The sequence below is a fragment of the Vombatus ursinus genome, unplaced genomic scaffold (assembly GCF_900497805.2).
Source record: "Vombatus ursinus unplaced genomic scaffold, bare-nosed wombat genome assembly UNPS02014812.1, whole genome shotgun sequence".
Classification (NCBI taxonomy): domain Eukaryota; kingdom Metazoa; phylum Chordata; class Mammalia; order Diprotodontia; family Vombatidae; genus Vombatus; species Vombatus ursinus.
The window spans coordinates 37,451,040-37,472,720 of NW_020954590.1; the positions used below are offsets into that span (position 1 = coordinate 37,451,040).

Sequence of the window (21,681 nt, forward strand, 5' to 3'; positions counted from 1 at the left end):
TTCTTCTTCTTCTTCTTCTTCTTCTTCTTCTTCTTCTTCTTCTTCTTTTCTCTCTCTCTCTCTCTCTCTTTCTCTTCTCACTTAATAATCTCATCAACTCTCCTGAATTTTATAATCACCTCTATGTAAATGATCCACAGAACAATATATCCAGCCTTAGACTCTCTCCTGAACTCCGGTCTTGTATCACCAACTACCATTTGGACATCTTGAATGTCTCATTGACATCTCAGACTCAACATGTCCAAAAAAGAACTCATTTATTTTCTCCTCCCTGCTCTTCCCAATCGTCCTATTACTGTCAAGTGTACCACTATCCTCCAGTTACCCAGGCTTCCAACCTCAGTGTCATCCTCAACTTTTCAACTCACACTCCCCCCACACATCCAGTCTACTACCAACTCTTATCCTTTCTGCCTTCATAACAAAACTCATATACTTTCCCTCCTTTTTACTCACATAGCTACCACCTTGGTACAATCTTTCATTACCTCTTACTTGGACTAATACAATGGCCTCCTAATTGGTCTCCTTGCCTCAGGTTTGTCCCTACTCTATTCCATATTCTCTCAACTGCCAAAGTGATTTTTTTTAAAGCTAGATTTGATGTTTCCACCACCACCACCTCTATAAACTCCAATGGCTCCCTGTTATCTATAGGAATAAATATGAAGTCCTCTGATAGACATTTGAAATCCTTCACAACATGGTCTCATCCTTCTTTTTCAGCCTTCTTACATTTTCATCCCCTCCAAATACTTTATGCTCAAGATATCTTGCAGTTCCTTGCAATTAACCCTCTGTCTTCTGAATCTGTGCCTTTATACTGGCTGTTCTCCATGTCCAGTCCTGAAATACTCTCTCTGGAATCCAGGGACTATGCGCTTACCTCTCTTTGTATACTTAGAACTTAATACAGTGTCAAGTTCATAGTAAATGCTTAATAAACACTTGTTCACTGAAACACTGACAACTTACCAGTCCAAGTTGGTTAAAAATAATTTCCCAGACCACTCTCTTAGAACAACCAAAAAAATCTCATAGATGTAATATCTTCTGATTGTTTGTCATATGCAAGGAATAATTTGCAACATTTCTAAAATACCATGTCTAGTAAGATCTCATTAAAGTATATGGGGGCCATGTTCAGTCATCCTGATCTAAATCTTGCCACTAGACTCAGATGGGCTCTGAAGGAGAAAGTGAGGCTGGTAACTTTGCAAAGCCCTCCCTTATTCAAATCAATTTATACTTGCAAGTCATGGCATCACCTTCCTGATGGCATGGTCCTCTTTGAGAACAAAGGACAAACAACAACAGTAACATTAAAGTATATAAACACATGAGAATGAAAATATCAATCCATGCTTCAAGTTATAAGAGTTACAAGCTTCAGCACAACCCTCGCAGCTACAACCAGTGACAACTCCTGTGAAGAAAACTCCAGGCCTCCCAATCAAATGTTAACCAATCGCTACTCACAGGGCAGGCAAAGCCAGTTTAGCTATAGTAGCAAGGCACCATGAGGGAGAGACAGGACATTCATGTGCCCAGCAAGTCAAATGACTTACTACCACTTTGACTGCTATCTCCTCTTAGACCCAGATGGACAGTCCATGCCCCTAAACCTAAGGGCTTGAGGATAGTGATTCTTTTGGCACAATTCCAGTAAATAGAAACGCATACTAGCACTTGCAGATGTTTCAGTAATAGTTACTGAAGACTCAGAAGAAAAAAAATTTTGCCATAAAGTCATTGGCGCTATCAAATTGTTGATTTAACATTAGAACTTGGTAAGATTTTGTCAGTGGAAATAGTATTAAAGAAGAGACATTAACTATTTGCCTTGCTATTTCTCTTTAAAATCTTGAGACCTTTCCATCTGACTTGTAACTAAAACCTTCCATTTGTGTTGTCTTCCCCCTTAGAATGTGAACTCTTTTAGAAGGAATATCATGCTTTAATATTTGTATCACTTGCACTTAGCACAGTTCTTTGTACATAGTAAGTACTTAATAAATGCTTCCCCCCCCCATTCTTCATTCATTCATAAGAGCACAACTGGACCATTCAACTCCTATTTCTAAAACTCAGAGTGATGTCAACACTTAGAAGTCAGTCAACTTATCTGAACTCACTTTCCTCTTAGGTTTAATAATACTTGGATTACTCCTCTCAAAGAATCATTGTGTAGGAAATATTTTTCAAACTTAAAGGGTTACATGAATGTGAATTGTTTATCATCATCTGAGCATTTCCTTTAGAATATCTCAGTCATTTTAAAATTGAGTACTACAATTATATAACTTTTTTTTCTCTGAGTTGGATATAGACTACCTCTGTGTGCATATGTGTACTTGTGTGTATGTATGTGTTTTGTTTCTTTTTTCACAAATCTTTCCTCACCTAAGAGACTGAGGGTATACATGATGACAAAAGGCTCTAAGCATTAAAACTTCAGGTTACATCTTAACTATAGGCACTGTCAAGTCAGAGACAGATAATTATTCTGAGTTGAGATGGGTTTGAAAGAAACCTTCAACACAATAAGGACTTCTGCTAGCATAGAAATGAAGTCTTGGGTCTTATGCTAATGTCCGTTGGCTGATGTGGGTTGTCTCTCTCCTAATCCAAGTAGAGAATTCTAAGGGGATTCCTTCTAGTTCAAAGGGAAAGAGCTGACCCTAGTTTTTCTTTTTGTTTGTTTGTTTGTTTGTTTTTTCTGAGCTGGGCTGCCTGCAAAAACAAAGCCAAATTTCTAATGTCCGGAAATGAGTTACTTCTCTAGCCTTTGGTTAGAGCACTTTATGATTATTACCAAAGATGGTGTCCAAACTAAAATTTATTGTTGTTGTTGGGTTTTGTTTTGTTTTGTTTTGTTTTTTGTGGTTGAGAATGGAAGGAGATGGGCTGATTGACTTCATATTTTAGTTCTTGCCGTAACTGTATCCAGGCCAGAATGAAGAAAAGCCTATATGATAATGCCCCAGGTTTGAGATGACATATCTTTCCTAAGATTTGGGATTTTACTATACCCAGGAATGATTAAAAGAAAATCTATTCCTATAATTCTTTGGAAAAAATGATCAGCTTCCCACCATTATTTCAGACATAGGATAGTAGAACTGATTATCATCTTATTTGCAGATGAGGAAATGGAGGACCCAGAAAAAGTGCCTTGCCCAAAAGCACACAGTATTAAGTGGGAGAGCTAAAAAGTGAACTAGGTCTTCTGGTTTCCAATCCAGTTATGTCTTCAAGTAAAGACCTTAAGAAAATTTGTTGAACATGTAGAAGGAATTTTGTTTTTCAGTTGCTAGTTAGACTTGGTGGCCTCTGAAATCCCTTCCAAGCTGGAGTCCGTGATTTGGGGTATGTATACAGAATATTAACATTGAGCTAAAAATAAGGAGTTTCATATGATGAGGAATAATAATAATAATAAAAATAAAAGTGATAATAACATTTATATAGAACTTTAGGGTTTGCAAAGTACTTCATATATATTATCTCATTTCATCCTCACAACAACTCTATTAGGTCAGTGATGTTATTATCACTATTTGAAGGATGAGGAAACTGAGGCTGAGAGAAGTTTGGTGACTCAGCCAGGGTCACACAGCTAATAAGTGTATCAGGCAGAATTAGAAATTAGGTCTTCCTGAGTCCAAGTCCAGTATTCTGTTCATTACTCTACCTAATTGCCTCAATCACTAGTATATGCTCATAACAGTTAATACAAGCTAAATTTTTTAAAAAGAATCATTGTGCTTAGCTTACTACCATTCATGTAAGAAATATCTATAAAATTCAAAGGGAAGTGATGTGTTGCTGGATATCCTGTGAACTTCTGTGAGGAATTCTTTTTTTTTCAGGCTTTACTATTTTTAATTTTTTTCACATTTTTATTTAAAATTTTGAGTTCCAAATTCTATTACTCCCCCTCTCTCTCTCTCTCCCCTCCCCTCCCCCCTGCCAGAGATGGTAGGCAATCAGATATAGGTTATACATGTGCAATTATGTGAAACATTTCCATATTAGTCATTTTGTATAAAAAGACTCAAATAGAAAAATGAAAGGAAGTGAAAAATAGCATGCTTTAGTATGTATTCATTGAATATCAGTTCTTTATCTGGAGGCGGTTAGTACGCTTCATCATTAGTCCTTTGGGATTGTCTTGCATCATTGTATTACTGAGAATAGTGAAGTCATTCTCTGTGAGGAATTCTTTAGGCAGGGGAATTGAGTGTGTTAAGTTCCAAGTCTTATCTGACAAAATATTTTGGAAATTGTCAGTCAGGATTAGAACTGTCTTGAAGGTTATTACTAGCTATTGATGCTGAGGATATAGTACTATTATGCTAGCATTTTAAACACAAAATCATCTAAGAAAAACAGGAAGTCTTGCAAAAAGCGGGTGTAAGTGGGTATTTAGTTTGAGTTACAACTACTTTTCTGTTTTCATTTCCATATCAAGTTCCTTTAATTTACATAAAGCATTTATAATGCTGGCCTTTGCCCAATTGTCTAATGCATTTCAGGCAGCTAACTTACCTTTATTCTAACTTTTCTACTCTTTACATGGCATAGGTTCCATGTTCAAATGTGAAGGGAAAAAAGGGAGAAAATGAACAATTTTATAGATTCTTTATGCAAGTTAGCAGTGCAAACCCTCAAGTTCGTGTCTTCCTCCAATGTTACAAAATGTATGCTTTTCAAATATAAAGGACAGTACAGATGCTGTCATTTTATATTGGGAGTTTTATCCCTTCTTTACTAATGCACTTGGTTGAAAAGAAGAATGTCTTTGCTTCATTCATTCATTCAGATACTGGAGTCAAAGAAACCTTAGTTCATATCCAACCTCAGACACTTACTAGTTGTGTGACAATGGGCAAGTTACTTACCCTTTGCCTGCCTTACTTTCCTCATCTGTAAAATGAGGGTTATAAGAGCATCTACCTCCCAGGGTTTATGTGAGGATAAAATGAGATAATATTTGTAAGTCACATTGAAAACCTTGATGTGCTATCTATATAAATGCTATTTTATGCATTCATCAAATATTGATTATGCCATGAGATACATTCTGCCTGTAAAGCTCTGAACAGGAAATTTTTGGTCAATGAATTAATCAACAATTATTTATTACTCTATGTGAGGCACTAGGGAACGCACAGAGTCCCATACCTACATCAGGAAAATCACTGGAAATGCCCAGTGGTTGATTGTTCCCTAGTTTGTGGTTTTCTTGTTTTTTCTGTGCCAGACTGAACCAAGTCTGCAGTGTGGTGAATCTAGATTACTACTTCAGGGCTCTTTAGGGGGTCCCCAGTTTCTGAGCTATTGCTTCGACATACAAGTGGTTGCCAGAGACGAAGAACATGTTTTTGGCAGCTGATATAAGGCTGGTGGGTTTAGTTGGCTTGTAAACATCTCCACTATCTCTTTGACCTTTCAGATATATCCTAAGCTTTGTGTTGCTCATTGGTGACATCATTTTCCTCCATTTCCATATTCTCCTTAATATCCATTTTAAACTCAATTACTTTTATAAAAATGTTGAGGTTGAGGAATGGCTCTTGGTATGATTCACCCTGGTCCCTATAGCCACCAAACGAGACCTTTTACCCTTGCATACACATGTTTCTTAAAATACACATGACTTAAGTAGCCATGTGAAGGCCTACATGGATTTGGGGCCATTATATTTTATAGACAGGTTTCTTCTATTGCTTCCTAGGTGAGAGTTGGTTAGATACAGATAGAGGCCACCTAGAAGTTCAGTGCTCCAAAAGTTCATTAGTAAGTTAGGTTCTCAAAGTCAGAATGAATTTTCCCCTAGAAACATTGTTATAAACAGGAGGTTCCAGGATAATTGTAAAAACCAGAAGCAGCATATTGCAGTAGAAAGAAGGCAGGATTTTGAAGCAAAGAGCTTCATTTCAAATCCCACCTCTACAAAGTACTACCCATATGACTTCGGATAAGACATTTAGTCTCTCTGAAATTCAGTTTCCTATCAGTAAAATGATGGGTTGGATTAAATTACCTTGGAATCTTACTCTGTAATCCTATTATTGACGAGACCCATAAAAGGCTTGGGGAGACATATGGTGATCAAGGTAAGAACAAAGGATGAGATGCCATGCAGGCTCTTGTCCTGTAAACTAATGATATAGTACTGAGAGGGTTGGCTCAAGCTCTAGAAGCAGAGGGCAGGCTATGCAGTGCAAGAAGTAGGAGGAAGGGGTCATGCAGTTACAGGTAACACTCTGCAGTCCAAAATCACTCTTTAATAGAGCGGGAGACTGAGACCCAGAGAAATGAAATCATTTGCCCAAAATAACACAGAAATTTAGTAGTAGGGCTCTTGAACCAAGTACTCTTTTCATTAAACGAGGCTGAGTCCTGACAGTAAATATTTTCCTCTGTCAGCAAGGTTATATTCACCTGGGTCCTCCAGGTCCTGAATGTTAAACCCCTGGGTGAGCAGTAAGAACAGAAATGTAGAGGGGAGGTGTCAAATAGATAGCCTGTAACATTCCTGAGTATTTGACAAAATAAATAAAAATACAATAGAAAAATTTATGGTTTCCTAAGAGGCATGCAAGGATCCTTATGTATGGCTTAGTGCTCTCAATTTTATTTTCACATTACTGACTTAGACAACTAAGTCTGTGGGCATGAAGACATTTTATGAGTTGATAATTCTTGGACCCTGATTGAGCCAGCAGTTTGTACCTCTTCTTTTTGCACACACAAAGTTCTTCTCACCCTTGAGTTCTAAAACTGCTCTACAGTGATCTTTTGTGTTGCAAAATTGTTTACCTAGAAACACACACACACACACACACACACACACACGTGCTAAATCAATCAGAAACACAGAAAAATGATACAGGAATACTTCCCTTCTTTCCTTGTCATTAAATAATGGGTGTCATGAAATAAAAGAGGTGGTAGAAGGCATACAAAGGAGACTAAGAGTGCTTGAGAGGGGATTTTAATTCCTTTAGGCTTTCTTGGAAATAGCTCACTGTCCCTATGGGTTGACTCACTCTCAGGCTCATCCTTTGGAAGCCCATTTTTTCTCAGGTGTTTGGGACTTTCAGTGAAATTCATCAAAAAGATCAGGATCTCTGTAAAGATATATTTACTGCTTTATTACTTTCCTATAGGTATACTTCTCCTGAAAGTTGCAGCTTCCACTTATTCCTCTTCTTTTATGATTATGGTATATGTAACATTGCCCACCCTAGCTCCCACTGCCTAAAAAGCAGATATGCTACTCTTCTCTCCTTCACTGTTCTTCTCCACCCTTAACAGAACTCAGGTGTGTCTAGGTTTTCTGCCTTTGGCTCCAGGCCCAAGTAATGGTGTTCCCTCAATTATAGGGGGTGTCTCCTACACTCCAGTTCAATTTAGCCACTAAGAATCAGATTAGTTTTTACAAAGGAATTTTTTGTTGAAATGTGTATTAACAAATAGACAAAATTCCTGCAATACATGAGGCATAATTCCATTCCCCTCATCCCTTTACCACCTCAGTCTCTGAAAAAATGGTAGGGAAACCACTCCCATACTTTCACAGTTTAGCTCAGTTTCTATAGAGCACAGTCCGAACTTCTAATTACAAGACCTCTCCTTAGGCTCAGGCATCCTTGCTTTGCCTGGCTTCCCTGACAAAGTGGCTAGATACAACATCATACCTAGAATCTTGGCTCCAAGGTCTCCATGACTGAAACTCCTGGGTCCAGTGGACATTTCTGTCTGCTTCTGAGACTGAGGAGGACAAAGGAATCAGAATAAACAGAGACCTTGGGCCCACTTCTTAAACTTATAGAATATAAAGAGAGATTGGAGGAAGGTACCACCCCTTCCCAGTTCAGTTCATGGCAACTTTTCTGTAGGTCAGTTTTGTAATGATCACCCTCTGGAAGTAGTAGGAAAGAGGACACAGGAAAGAGAGTGGTACTACCCCATTCTGCCTGTTGTAAAAACTCAGTCTGTTCCAGCTACACAGTCGGTAGTAGGAGAATGGAGGATGGGAGGGAACCCACTCCCAGATGCAAGGTGCCTCTGAATTGCTAATTACCTTATCAATTATGAAATGGAGCAGGCATGCCTGGTTCTTTGGATACTTGCAAGGAAAGACCATGATGGCAGTGGGAAATGAGACTGCAGTCACACAGAGGATGTAAGAGTACAAGGCACAGAAAGTATAGAGAGTTAAAGGGGTGAGATGGCGTATAAAAGTAGATGGTGTGGAGACAGGGATGAGGTGGTGAAGGAAGACAGGTAGGGTGGGAAGAGAATGGGGAGAGAGTATTACCCATGTAACCATGGATTAGAATCAGGAGCACTAGGCAGTATGGACACAATGGATATGGAAGTATCCTGGGGGAGGGGAGTGGACAGGAGTTTGAGTCTCATTTATAGGGTTTTTGTAGGTGACAGATGAACTCTTATCCATGTCATCTTGGGGTTAGTTCATTAACATATCCAGATCATGTCAAAGTTATCAGTAAAACTTTAAAGTTAACATATTTATATCATCTCAAAGTTATCAGTAACATTTGGTATTCTGCTGATTTTACTCCTATAACTTTTCTGAGATGTATGGGTCATAGGATCAAAATGCCCAGACAGAAAGGTCTACATGGCTTCCCCTGACTTATCATGTATTACAGGATATGACTTCTTTGGTTAATATGTGATACAGTTTACAAATTATGTTTCTTTTATCTTTAGGACAGTCTATACATGACTTCTAGATTGCTCTTTGTAATCTTACTTTCTGTGGTTGTTACTGTATACTAGCTACTTATATACATACTATACTAGAAGAGGAAAGGAGCTGGTCAGTGGGACCAGAACAAGATAACAATTTTAACATCACCTCCACTTTAGAAGATGTGGGCACACACAAAGCAAGTTCCCATTACACACACACACACACACACACACACACACACACTTTCCCCAAAATGCTAACTCTCATGATAAGTGTAAGAAAATATATACTAAGTAATAATAACGTAATTTGGGGGAGGATGGCACTAGCAGCTGTAGAATCAGGAAAGACTTCTTGTAGAAGGTGGAGTTTCAGCTGAGTTTAAAGATAACTAGGGAATGTAAAAGAGTAGCTGTGTATCTATGAGTAAGCCACTGAAGCTCTCTTAGCTTTAATCAATAGTACTTGCATTACCTACCTCACAGGATTGATGTGAGAAAATTATTTTTTGAACTTTAAAAGCATTCTATAAATGCCAATTATAATAATGTGCAAAGAGGTACAATTGCCAATGTCAAAAGATCTTAAATTTATAACAAATTTAGAACTTCATAAGCAAAACACATCATCCCTGACAGAAGCTATGTCATGGTAACACTTGGGCTGGGACCAAGTAGAATACAGTGGTCAACCCTCTTCCCTCACCCTAATTCCCACCAACTATTGTGTGGACTCTTGAAATAGTTTTATTCTAAGACTACTGTAGAGGCCGTCATTACAATGGCTACATGCTTGTGGTTCAGAGAACATAAGTACTACTAATCTAACTCTTGATTAAATCAACTTAAAAATGTTTTGTTTTGTTGTGTTGTGTTTTTTCTCTGCCACGTGATTTTGATTTCTGCTGAATTCATTTTGGTGCTGGCTACACTAGGGCCACAGAGGAAGGTGCTAATATAAGAGTTGAGGGTGATAATTAGTGAGTCTTGACCAGTTGGAGAAGAAAGGGGGTATCTGGACCAGGAAGGCAATGCTCACATGACAAAGGTTAGAACCTGAGAGAAAAAATGAGCATGCATCTTTTTGATATTCATCCTCAACCAAACAAATCTGCAAATACTCTAAACCAATGATGTCAGACTCAAGTAGAAATAGATCTCTGAGAGGTACATATTAGCTTAGAGGGCCAAAAATTAAAATTAGCTATGTTTTATTGTATTTTTGTGTGTCCTAACTGCTGTATTCATGTTGCTGCTGTCATAATTAGAAAGTAAGCTCCTTGAGGGCAAGAGCATTTTTAAAAAATCATTCTTGTCTTTGTAATCACAGTGCATAGAAAGTTCCTGACAATTATAGTATGTTTTCAATAAGTGTTTCTTGATTGATATTCTCTCTCTCTCTCTCTCATACACACACATACACACACACACACACACATACACACACATATTTGGGTGACTTTGGGAGCTCTGAGGAAATTTTTCAGGTTGTATAATAGAGATATTTTAATTAATTTGTTAACCAGATTGCTCATAGATCTTCACACTGTTTAGTCCAACTTTTTCCTTTTACAGATGAGGAAACTTAACCAGGGAGGTTGTGACTTGCCTGAAGTTCCAAGGAAGTATCAGAGAGGCAGGATCTGAACCCAGGACTTTAGGCTCCAAAACCAATATTCTCTCCACTGTACCACTCTGCCTCTTTGTTGCATATCACCTTGGCTTTGATAGGGTCCTAAAAAAATAAGGTCCAGTTAGTATTACTACTACCAGATACCTGCTAACCAACATTCCCAGGCATTGCTGTAACACCTGTCTTCCGAATTTGGGTATTGAAAAGTCTTTATGTCACTCTTCAATAATTGCAAAAATTTTAAATAAGTTTGTAAAGAATGGAAGAAGAATCATTTGTAGTTTATGACTAAACTTTCACAATGCTTCTCAAACAGCTTCTAAAAAAATTTGGGTGGGAAGGAAAATCTAAGACTGGGACAAAACTTTGAGTGGCTTTTGATTTCATTGCCTAAATATATAATTAACTCCTAATAAATCAGTTCCAATGCCCAGAAAAAAAAAGTACAAATTAAAATTATTCCTACAACTCTTTGGCTGTAGGAAAAATAATTATACTATTATGAGAACTCTAAACAAAGACCCTTACTTCATTGGGCTGAAGGTAAACCCTTTTTTCTTCAGACATAGAAGTTTGTTTCACACCATGATTTTCAAATTTCATCTCTCTTCAGATTTCCATATTATATGTAGAGTGATATTGTCAAATGCAAAGGCCTCTGTATCCAGCAAAACTACTGAGTGCTACCTAAAATCAGATTAAAATATAATTGGGAAATGTTTATCAAACTTAATTTTTTAAAATTATAAATAAATAAATAATCAATAAAACATAGCTAATTTTAAATTGTGTTCTTTTAAGTCAATATGTACCTCCCTGTGAGGTACATTTTTTTTTATTTTTATTTTGAGTTTGGAACCATTGGTGTAAAGTATTGGGAAATTTGTTTGGCTGAAGATGAAAAAGAATGGGAGGGATACTTCTTTTCTCAGGTTCTAACCTTTGCCATGTGAGCATTACCTTCCTGATCCCAACACCCCCTTTCTTCTCCAACTGGTCAAGATTTTCTCCTCCAACTGAACAAAGTCACCCTCAACTCTAACAGCAAAGAAAGATTTCTCTGTGCATATGTAGGAGGAGAGGAGATACAATGGAGAAGTTAGTGTGACCACTCCTAAAAAACAACAATGTTGAATGATGAATTGCTTTTGCCTAAAGGAAAAACATAGGACCAAGCTTTACCTGCTTTGTGACATTTAATTAAAATTGTTAAGTTAATATCACTTTTCTCATATCATTTCTGAGGCTTAAATCTCAAGATTTACCAATAATTCACCTTTGCCTGTTTACTGAAGTCGATAACTATCCCTCTCTTTTGCAAGTCCTTTTCAGGAAAACTTCAACCCAAACTTTGAAAAAGTTATGATCAATCACATTTTATCTAGAGTCAGCTACTATGAATTAAATCAGGAACTATGAACAAACTTAAAGAAAAGAAGAACTTTGGATAAAAATCCTCCCCCTTTGATAAATAGGGAATGAGAGGAAAGCAGCACTTCAACATGTTTAAGAACTCTAGGTCACCACCTATTAGATGCTGCTCTTGCTCTGGCCTCAGCTGTTTAATCTAGCCTCAGTGGACAAGGTCAGCAATGGTGACTATAGAGCCGAATTGTGCTCAATGCCAGCCACAGCCAGGTTTCTTTCCTTTCTCCTCTAGTGGTCATCTCCTCTACTTGGCTCTTGTTTAGACTTCAGTCCAATCATGCTCAATCTCTTTTCCCCAAAACCATTATGTCCTCCACATATGGTCTCAATCTGTCCCAGGTCAGGAGGAAACAAAACTATTGGTATTATCCTTCCCAGAAATTAAGTTGGGCATTGGAAACCTTCTTTCCTCCTACAGAGGAATCATTCTCTCAAAATCTTGTTGTATGTGCACATGATCTAATTTCTTAAGAAACTTTATATCTTTTTCAGTTGAGGCTTAACTTAGAAGATATATATGTAGACACAACTGAATCTGATTGGAGTACAAGAAAGGCATGTTTGGCAGCATTTTGGTGGCATATCTCATGGGGAGAAAGTATTGAAAACATTGATGTAGGGGATATGTCATTTCTCATGATATGGCTTTGCCTGACTCAGAAACTCATTCCATCAATTTTAATGGAAGTCTCCTGGGCCACAGCAAAAGAACTTAGCCTGCAATTAATTTTAAACAACACCCATCTGTTTGTACTGGGGTTGGGGCCATTCCATAAAATGTCACGCTGAGGGCACATCAGTAATCTAACCACAAAAAATTCCCCACACATGTATTTGCTGATGCCAAGTTTATATATGAGTAATAAAGCCATGCTGTGATAAGAAACAAAGAGTGTAATGGTTAGAGAGCTGTCATCAGAGCCAGGGAGACCCCAGGTTTGAGTACCAACTTTTAATGTATACTGGATGTATACTCTCAGTGCTCTAGGCAGTGAAGTGCAAAGTGCTAAATTGTATCAGTAGAAGGAATTTCCTTCTCTGACAGTTCTTCATACCAGTGAAATCACAATTCCAGTATCTGTTGCTATAGTATTTTCTTAAGCCAGAGATTCTAACATGGTATGTATGTGTGTGCGCACATGTGTACACACATGAGTACATGATGGATTCCATCTGTAGTCTGGTGAAGCCCATGAACTCCTCAGGGGAGAGGAGTTTTCAAATAATTTCAAATTTTAATTAGAAGTTAGTGACAGCAAAGATGTCATTTTTTTTTCCCAGGCAAGTTCAGTGACCACTTGAAATCTATTGATGGACTTCAGGCTATGATCCCCTATCTAAAAGTCCTATTCTGGTGCCTTGTTGAAAAGTGAAGACAATCCTTGATTCAGGAAGACTCTAGCAATGGAACAAAGCTCTGACAGGCCCTCACTGAGCTAGCAGAGCTTGGAATAGAACTTTAGATAGGGATAGATTGTTTAAGTGCTATATTGAATGTGAGCTCCTATTCTAACATCTTCTAAGAGTGAGGCTTCGTAAAGCAGGAGAAGCTTCTCACTATTCTAGTCAATTTCTTTTTTAGGCAATTGGGGTTAAGTGACTTGCCCAGAGTCACACAGCTAGTAAGTGTCAAGTGTTTGGTCTAAGGCCAGATTTGAACTCAGGTCCTCCTGACTTCAGGGCCAGTGCTCTATGCACTGCACCACCTAGCTGCCCCTGAAGCTTCTCACTATTGCCAGGTGATGATGATTCTTCCTGGCCACAGTAGCTTAGGAAGATCATGCTACCAAAATGTGGAGGGATTGGGATTTCAGATGGTAGTGGGACTATCTAGCTATCTATCTACATACATACACACATATGTATGCATATATGTACACACACATATCTATATATCTATGTATGTATACACATATATACATTCATATGTACATATACACATATATACACATATGTGTGTATGTATTGTTGCTGAGTACTTAGAAAACATTTTCTTTAAAAATCGATAAAGGAAAAATAGCTTTCGGCACTTACTATACCTGCAAATAATTCAATGTGTCTTTTATATACTAAGCCAGATTTTTTTCCCATTACAGTTTCTCTAATTATAAAAAGTTTGATTGATGCATTTATTTTTACATCATCTTTTAAATAGCTCTCTAGCTGGCTTGAGATTGAACCCTCCCTTATAACAAAGAAAATCAATTAAGAAAAAAATCCAATACATTGACAACATCTTAAAATATATATAAAACATTCTTTCTTAGCAGTCCCTTGCCTTGCTGATTTTAAAAAGGAAAGTATGTTTCAGTATTGGTATTCTAAGTCACTATTTTTTCAGTTAGTAAAAGTTGACTGACTTTTAATGATCTTTTCATTTACATTTTAACATTTCCCTAAATTGATGAAATCACAAGTCAGGGCCTGCTTCTCTTCTCAAATGCTGTTATTGTCATATTGGTATGAATTAGAGCACACTTGCCCCCAAAATCTTATTTTATGTTAATGAATGAAATGAATAAATAAAAAAAAGCTTTTATTAAACAATTACTGTGTGCCAAGAACTATACTAAGCACTGAGAGTAAAATGTGAGACAAACCCTGCACTCAAAGAACATACATTCCAATGAAGGAGCCAATACATATGTGGAATAATGACTAGGCGGGGTGTTTAGATTTAGAAATTTACGGAAGTGATGATTGTAACCATAGGGGGGTAACTTGACTCTCACACATTTAATTATGGGGGGGGTGGGAGTTGGGGAGTAGAGGCGAGCTTATTGCCTGGATTGGTATGCTCACAGTGTCAGATATGAAGATGACTTGTTTAAAATGTGAAGCATGATTAGGATTGACTAGATGCAGTGGACCATGTGAGGCGTTCTTCAATCTAGAAAATGAAGGTTTTTATCAGTGTTATTTTTCGGATAACTATATATCATTTACCTTTGGAAGAAATCATGTTTTAGGGGTATGATCTATATGTGGAAGTGGTCTATATTGTCACCAAGATGGTTTTGTCATCATCATTATCATTGTTGTTGTTATTATTATTATTATTATCACCATTAATCACATCAGAAATTAATCTTATTTTATAAACACATTCAAGCTTTGTTTATTCATTGGAGAAATTTGGTTTTAATAGAAGACTCTTCAGAGTGTATAATGCATGCTTTGTACATGCTTTGTCCAGCATAAACAGAGATTTCAAGTGTTGTAGTTGACTTTGTACTTTTGGAGACACCTGTACTTTTCTGTATATGATAGATAACAAAGTCTTCCTACAGAGCTCTCCTCCGGTGCCTTACTATAGAGTAGTGATAATCGACTCTTACAGACTATTGCTAACCTCTGTCAGGCCCTATAAAACTGGAAAGGCTTCAAGTAAGGGAATGGTGAGAGCCCGTCAACTGAGTCCAGTCTAGTGGTAGTAGAGGAGATTGTCAAGAATAGATTGACAAGTAGATGATGAATTTATGGCTATAGCAATTCATGGAATCACTTAATAAAATGTAAAAAAAAAATTGTCAGTGCAAATAGCACTATCCAGTGCAAATTCCTGTCCATGGAATCATAGATCTGAAATATTCAGAGATGTTATTATTCTCGATGTAGCACCCTTATTCCTCAAATCTGACTCATAAAAAATAAGTATAGACTTTTTAAATTAACAATATTTGGTATATAGCTATCACATACACATATATAAATATACTATATACACACGTGCACATGTGCATATACAGACATGCAAACACACAAAACCATAATTTTTGGGGAAAGTACGTAAGCAATTAAAATACATATACAGGATGTCCAAAAATGTTTTGGGACACTATGCATACTAGCAAAATATTATTCATTTGAAAGATATGAATTTAAAAAGACTATGAAGAAAGTTCATATTGACTAAAATTTTCACTAAAGAAAGAGCATTGTAGGTGACTTGGAATTAGCACTTGTTTGAATAGCACTCTTATCAATGATTTTTAACAAAACTGATATTGCATTAATAGTATTTTGTCCCCACTTAGATGTTATGATAATAGCATGCAGATGAGAGGGGTGCAATTTTGAGCCAAGTATTTGAGGCCTGATTACAAAAATGAATACAAGTGAAAAATAAGATTAGATTGGAAGTCATAAGTAATGAATTTTTGCTTAAAATATTGTCCCCTAAAACTTGTGTGTGTGTGAGAGACAGACACAGTGAACCAACAAGCATTGATTACATGTCTACTATATGCCAGACATTGACTTAAGTGCTGGGGATAGAAAGACGTAAATGAGAAAATATCACTCTGATCAGTTTTGACTAATGTAACCACAGTTATTTCAATTTAGAACCAATAAAAAATCAAACTTATAAAGGAAATTAAGCATGAAAACATCATTTCTTATAAATTTAGCTCTTTCTAAATTGATTATTATGAGCATACCTCCTTGTTGATAACTTTTACCAAGAATGGAATCTTTCTTGACTAAAGTATATGGGCAAATCAGTGTCTTTTTTGTTGGTTACATTACTAATTTATAGTATAATCAATTCTATTACTAAATTGAAGGTTTTTAATTTAAGTTAGAATAATTCTGTATCTCCTTAAAATTTTATAAAATATTTTATTCATAGCAACACTGTGGGGGCAGATAAAGTAACAGAAAAAAATCAGAAATGAAGATAAATACAACTAGCTTTATTGTATTCTAAATGTTCTCATAGTTTGCATGTTTTTTGTTTTCCAGGACATACGGGACGCTTGTTAAAGTCCCTGTGTTTCACCAGTCTATCATTCCTGTTGCTGCATATTATCTTTCACATTACATTAGCTAGCCTGGAGGCTCAACATCGGATCGCACCTAATTATAACTGTGAGTATGGGGGTTGTGTTAATTGCATGTATATGGTGGTCATATCGCTGCTAATGAAAGTCTCTACTTGTTATGTTCAGGAGTAATTCAATGGCCCTTTATTCACAAAATGCTGGGTAAATATATTCTCTAAAATTGTACCTTCTTGCTCATAATAGATACCAAAGTATTTAATTGTTTTCAACAATGTGTGAATTGTTTTCATATGTGCAAAGTAACAAACAAATCCCCGAAAGCTTAGTGATTAAATTCCCACAATGTATAAGACATAGTCTCAGATGCACAGAAGTAGGGCCTTGAAGGTAGTGGTGACATGTAGGATGTCATAGAGCAGGGAGAGAGAAGAAGCAGAGAGAACAGTTAGAGGACTGTTGCAATGTTTGTTGCTGTCGAGACCTGAGCTAGGAAGATACTAGCAGATGAACATATCCAAATTTCACTTTATTTTAATGAATACAACTAAATAAAACTTAAATGAGGCAGAAGGAAAAACTGAAGAGTCTATATAAAACTGCCTTTATTGAGTAACTCCTTGCAGAGGGGTGGGGGGGGGGTGGACCTCCCAACTTTGCTGTACTGTTAAAGATATGAAGATTAAAATAAACCATGAAATATCTGACATTTTTTCTGACTAACAACTGAGTTTTACTTAGCAATACCTTCTGGTTATTTGTGAATTTGTGTTAATACCACACATTTTAAAGCATTTAAAGCCTTATTCTTGATCTGTTACATCAAAGTCAAAACTCTAAGGTAAGTAAATCTCTATTATACTGATGCTTGAAGGGCTACTGGTCATAATATATAGGAAACAGCTTTCACCACAGGTCATAATTTTATCTCCAACCCAGACTTTATGTTTCTAATTGGTCCATTCTGACTATAATTTTCTAATCATTTTTAGTCAGTGAAACAACAAGCATTTATTAAATGTGTTCTATGGCCTAGACCCTGTGTTAAACTCTGGGGTTACAAAGAAATGTAAAAATATAGGCTTTTCGGAGCAGCTAGGTGGCGCAGTGGATGGAGCACCGGCCCTGAAGGCAGGAGGACCTCAGTTCAAATCCGGCCTCAGACCAAACACTTGACACTTACTAGCTGTGTGACCCTGGGCGAGTCACTTAACCCCAATTGCCTAAAAAAAATAGCCTTTTCCCTCAAGCAGCATATATTCTAATGAGAGAGATAATATGTAAATAACTGTACATGCAAGATAAATACAGAGTAGAAAAAATTAACCTGAAAGCTGTGAGTGGGTGGTTAAGGAAAGGGACAAGGAAGGCCTCTATTAGCTCAAATTTGAGCTATTTTTGAAGTTTAGAAGTCAGAATGAGGAAGAGGAGGATTTCAGGTACGCCAGTGTGGCTGGATTGTAGATTGTGGAGGGGGAATAAAGCATGAAAAGAAGAGACCACATTTAGAAGGGTGTTAAATTCCAAGCAGAGAATCTTATATTTGATCCTGAAGCTGATAGGGAGTAACTGGAGTTTATTGAATAATGGGGTAACATGGTCAGACTTGTCCTTTACAAAGATCACTGGCAGGTGAGCAGTAGATGGGCTGGAGTAGCGTAAAACTTGAAGGATGGAGACTAACCAAAAACCTTTGCAACAGTCCAGGGATAACATGGTAGGGGCCTACACTATAGATGCATCTGTGTGACTGAAAAGAAGGGGGCACATCTGAGATATGTGATTAAGGCAAAAAAAATGACAAAATTTGAAAAAAAAAATTAGATATATGACCTAGGTCCAAGTGAAGATTCAAGAATTACATCAAGGTTGGGAGCCTGGATAACTCAATGGATGGAGGTACCCCCCACAAAAATAGGAAAATTAAGATGAAGGGAAGATTTGGGGCAGAGATAATGTGTTCCATTGTGTACATGTTGGATTGGAGGTTGGTATGAATGAAAAGAGATTGATAATGTGAGATTGAAGCCTAGGAGAGAGGTTAGGGCTGAATATAGATCTGGGTATCAGCATACAGATGAAAATTGAACCATGGGAGTTGATAAGATCACCAAGCAAAATAATATAAAGCAGTGCTTCTCAAACCTGGGTCCATGGACATATTTCAGGAGTCCCATAGCTTGGATGGGAAAAAAAAAAATCTGTATTTCAATATAATTGGTTTTCTCTGTAATCCTTTTTTATTTTTGCACTTAAAAACTAAGAAGGGATTGTTGGGTTTCACCAGACTGCCAAAGGGGTCCATAACACAAAAACAGTTAAGAACCTGGTATAGAGAGAGAAGATAAGAGGACAGAAGACAGGACCTTGAGGGAGCCCCTACACATAGTGGGTATGTGGATGTGACAAGGATAAAGAACCAGCAAAGGAGATTTAGTAGTCAGATAAATAAGAGACTAAACAGGAGAGATGCGTCATGAAAAGCTGGAGAGGAAAATGTATTCAGAAAAGTTAATTCAGTGGTGTCAAGGGCTGCCAAAAGTCAGTCCATGAGCATTTATTAGTCTTCTATTATATTCCAGATGTTTTGCTGAGCACTGGGGACACAAAAATGGCAAAATACTGTCCCCGCTTTCATGGGCATGAAATGCATACCAATCTAGACCTTAAATGTAAAAAAGCACATTTATTCCCAGCTTGTGACCAATTGACCAAAGGTTTATTGCCTTTTTGATACTATTGTAACCTTTCAGTCAATTCAAATATATGTTTGAATATAAATAACAAAAGTGGCAAACAGTTCCATATTTTAAAAAAAATGAAGTACTTTTAAACATGCAATTATTGGGAGTTACTTAATGACTAAGAATATTACAGATATAGGCTTGTCAGGCACCAGTCTTATGGATTTAGAAGTAATTGTAGTGCCATAGTAGTTTTTTTGAATTTAATAGAAAATCCTTTCTGTATTTTGATTTATTTTCATAAAAGAAAATAATTTTCATCTTCATAGATTAAGAACAAGTTAGAATTAGTAACCAGAAAATTAAAAGCTAAAGAGACCAAAGTGCCCCTTCAGCTGAGTCACCTGCCCACCTACTTACAAACCTTTTTTAGTCTCATGCAATCTTCAGTTTTCCTTCTCTGAAGGCCTCACAACCTACCCTCATCCAAACCAAATAAAAGTATATGACTTTCCTTTGGCTTGCCAAATATCTAATTCCCTAGGGCCAAAATTATCTCTGACCTGAAGGTGTGATTAGCCTAATGTCTTAGCAGATAAAAGTCTCTTTGAAGTGTAAATATTGCTCCGTAGGGGCTAGGCAGTTATTCCAGTTGTAACAACTATTCCTTGGATAACAGTATAAAAGAAACTAAGTTGTTCCCTTCAAGTGCTTTTTTGTAGACATTTTCTTATATCCTCAACCTCCTCTCCAATGGAGTTAGAGCCTCTTATTCCCACCCTATCAGTTACATGTGTGTGTATATATATATATATATATATATATATATATATATAATATATATATATATTATATATATAAATATATATTATATATATATATATAGGTTCCTAGATAATAGTTTCTAGCAACCATATGAAAGGCCTTTATTAATTGACTTGATTATTTATTTGTGAAAGTCTTAAAAAAAACTGAAGGGTGATGGAAACTTTACTGGTTTTCTGAACTGAAATTCCCTCTCACTTTCCTCCATAAAGGACCAAATTTAGTTGAGTTCCCCTAGGAATTTATATGGGTTTAAAAGAAGAGATAGATAGTTTCAGTTTAGTAATGATCTCCAGGGTGACATCTGAATACTTCAAGCATCCCTGATTTTGTTGGTGTGGTATTCTCTCCACAAATGCATGGCTTAGTAGATGGGTTTTGAGAGTGTCTATAAGGAAAATGAACACCACGTTGTGGTCAACCTAATGGTGTGTCTCTCCAAAACTTAGCTAGATTGGCCCATGAATGGCAGATACATGATCTGCCAGAGGAATCGTACCTAAAGTCTTTCCCTTCTGTTAGCATAGCCCTCAAGAGCTGTCATCTCTGTGTATCTTGATTAGGCATCAGAGAGTAATTATTGTGAAGGAGATAGCAATAACAATACTCAATCAGTCTACAAGGCACTTTATAGTCTCATTTGATTGTCACAAGAACCCTGTATTTAGTATAAATATCATTACCTCTATTTTATGGTGTCAGGAAGAATAAATGATATAGACAGTTTCATACAGCTAATAATTGGCAGAGCCGAAGCTTCAAATCAAGTGATGTTTCCACTGTACAAAGTTGTCTGATGTGAAAAAGAGAGGTTTATGTTAGTAGTTTATATTTTGGTAGGGTTTTTTTTTTTTGGTAGAAATTATAAAAAAAAATTGAACTGATCACTTTTAGTTCATTGAAAGCTTGTATGGGAGTATCCAAAATTCATTAATGCATTCTGAGTAAGCCAGTACCGTGTGTAATAGGCTTGGCTCATTGGTTTTAAGAGTTTTTTTGGTGTTGTGTGTAGCATTTAAAACTAATACATATTTGAATCAGGATAAAAGAGAAGCACAAACCAGACTTTAAAAACTCATTTGGTGCAAGAGTGACACAGACCAGGTTTTCAGCCTACAGCATTTTTTTTTTTTTTGGTGATCATGTTATATAAACCCTTGAAAATCATACTGGGGTGGGTAATGGAAACCCTGACTATTGGAATTACAGAGTTGCTGACGGCACCTCACTAATATTATTGTTTCTTGTACATTTGGAGTTGAGATTACACTGCTATAGCAGTAAACCCAAACTCAGTTCTTTAATCCTCCAAGTATTGAAGGTTAGACTTTTTTGGCATCTGCAGAAATAAAGTAGCAAATCTTAAACTGAAAAGCAAAAACTGTCTAGACAGGCAAGGCTGTGCATTCTGAACCTTTTTTGCCCTATCCAAGACATGGGTAAATCAAAATGAAATAAACCAGACAGGTCAGGTTTTGCAATCATAGATTCTATTCCAACCCAAGACCACCAAGTATTGGTTTATATAGGATTTAATTTTGTTTTTTCTAACTGCTACTCTCCCGCTTTTAAAACTCATGTACCTTTAGCC

At 36.7% G+C, this 21,681-nt stretch overlaps 1 protein-coding gene across 5 annotated transcripts in view; it reads left to right on the forward strand.

Moving 5' to 3' along the window:
• The window catches only part of LOC114054137 (piezo-type mechanosensitive ion channel component 2), a 527,965-nt gene that overhangs the window by 190,052 nt on the left and 316,232 nt on the right, over window positions 1-21,681 (forward strand). For all 5 annotated transcript variants that reach the window (XM_027877280.1, XM_027877282.1, XM_027877281.1 and 2 more), the window contains exon 3: window positions 16,544-16,669. In XM_027877280.1, coding sequence (XP_027733081.1) covers window positions 16,544-16,669 — 126 coding nt within the window. The remainder of the gene's footprint in view (window positions 1-16,543; window positions 16,670-21,681) is intronic.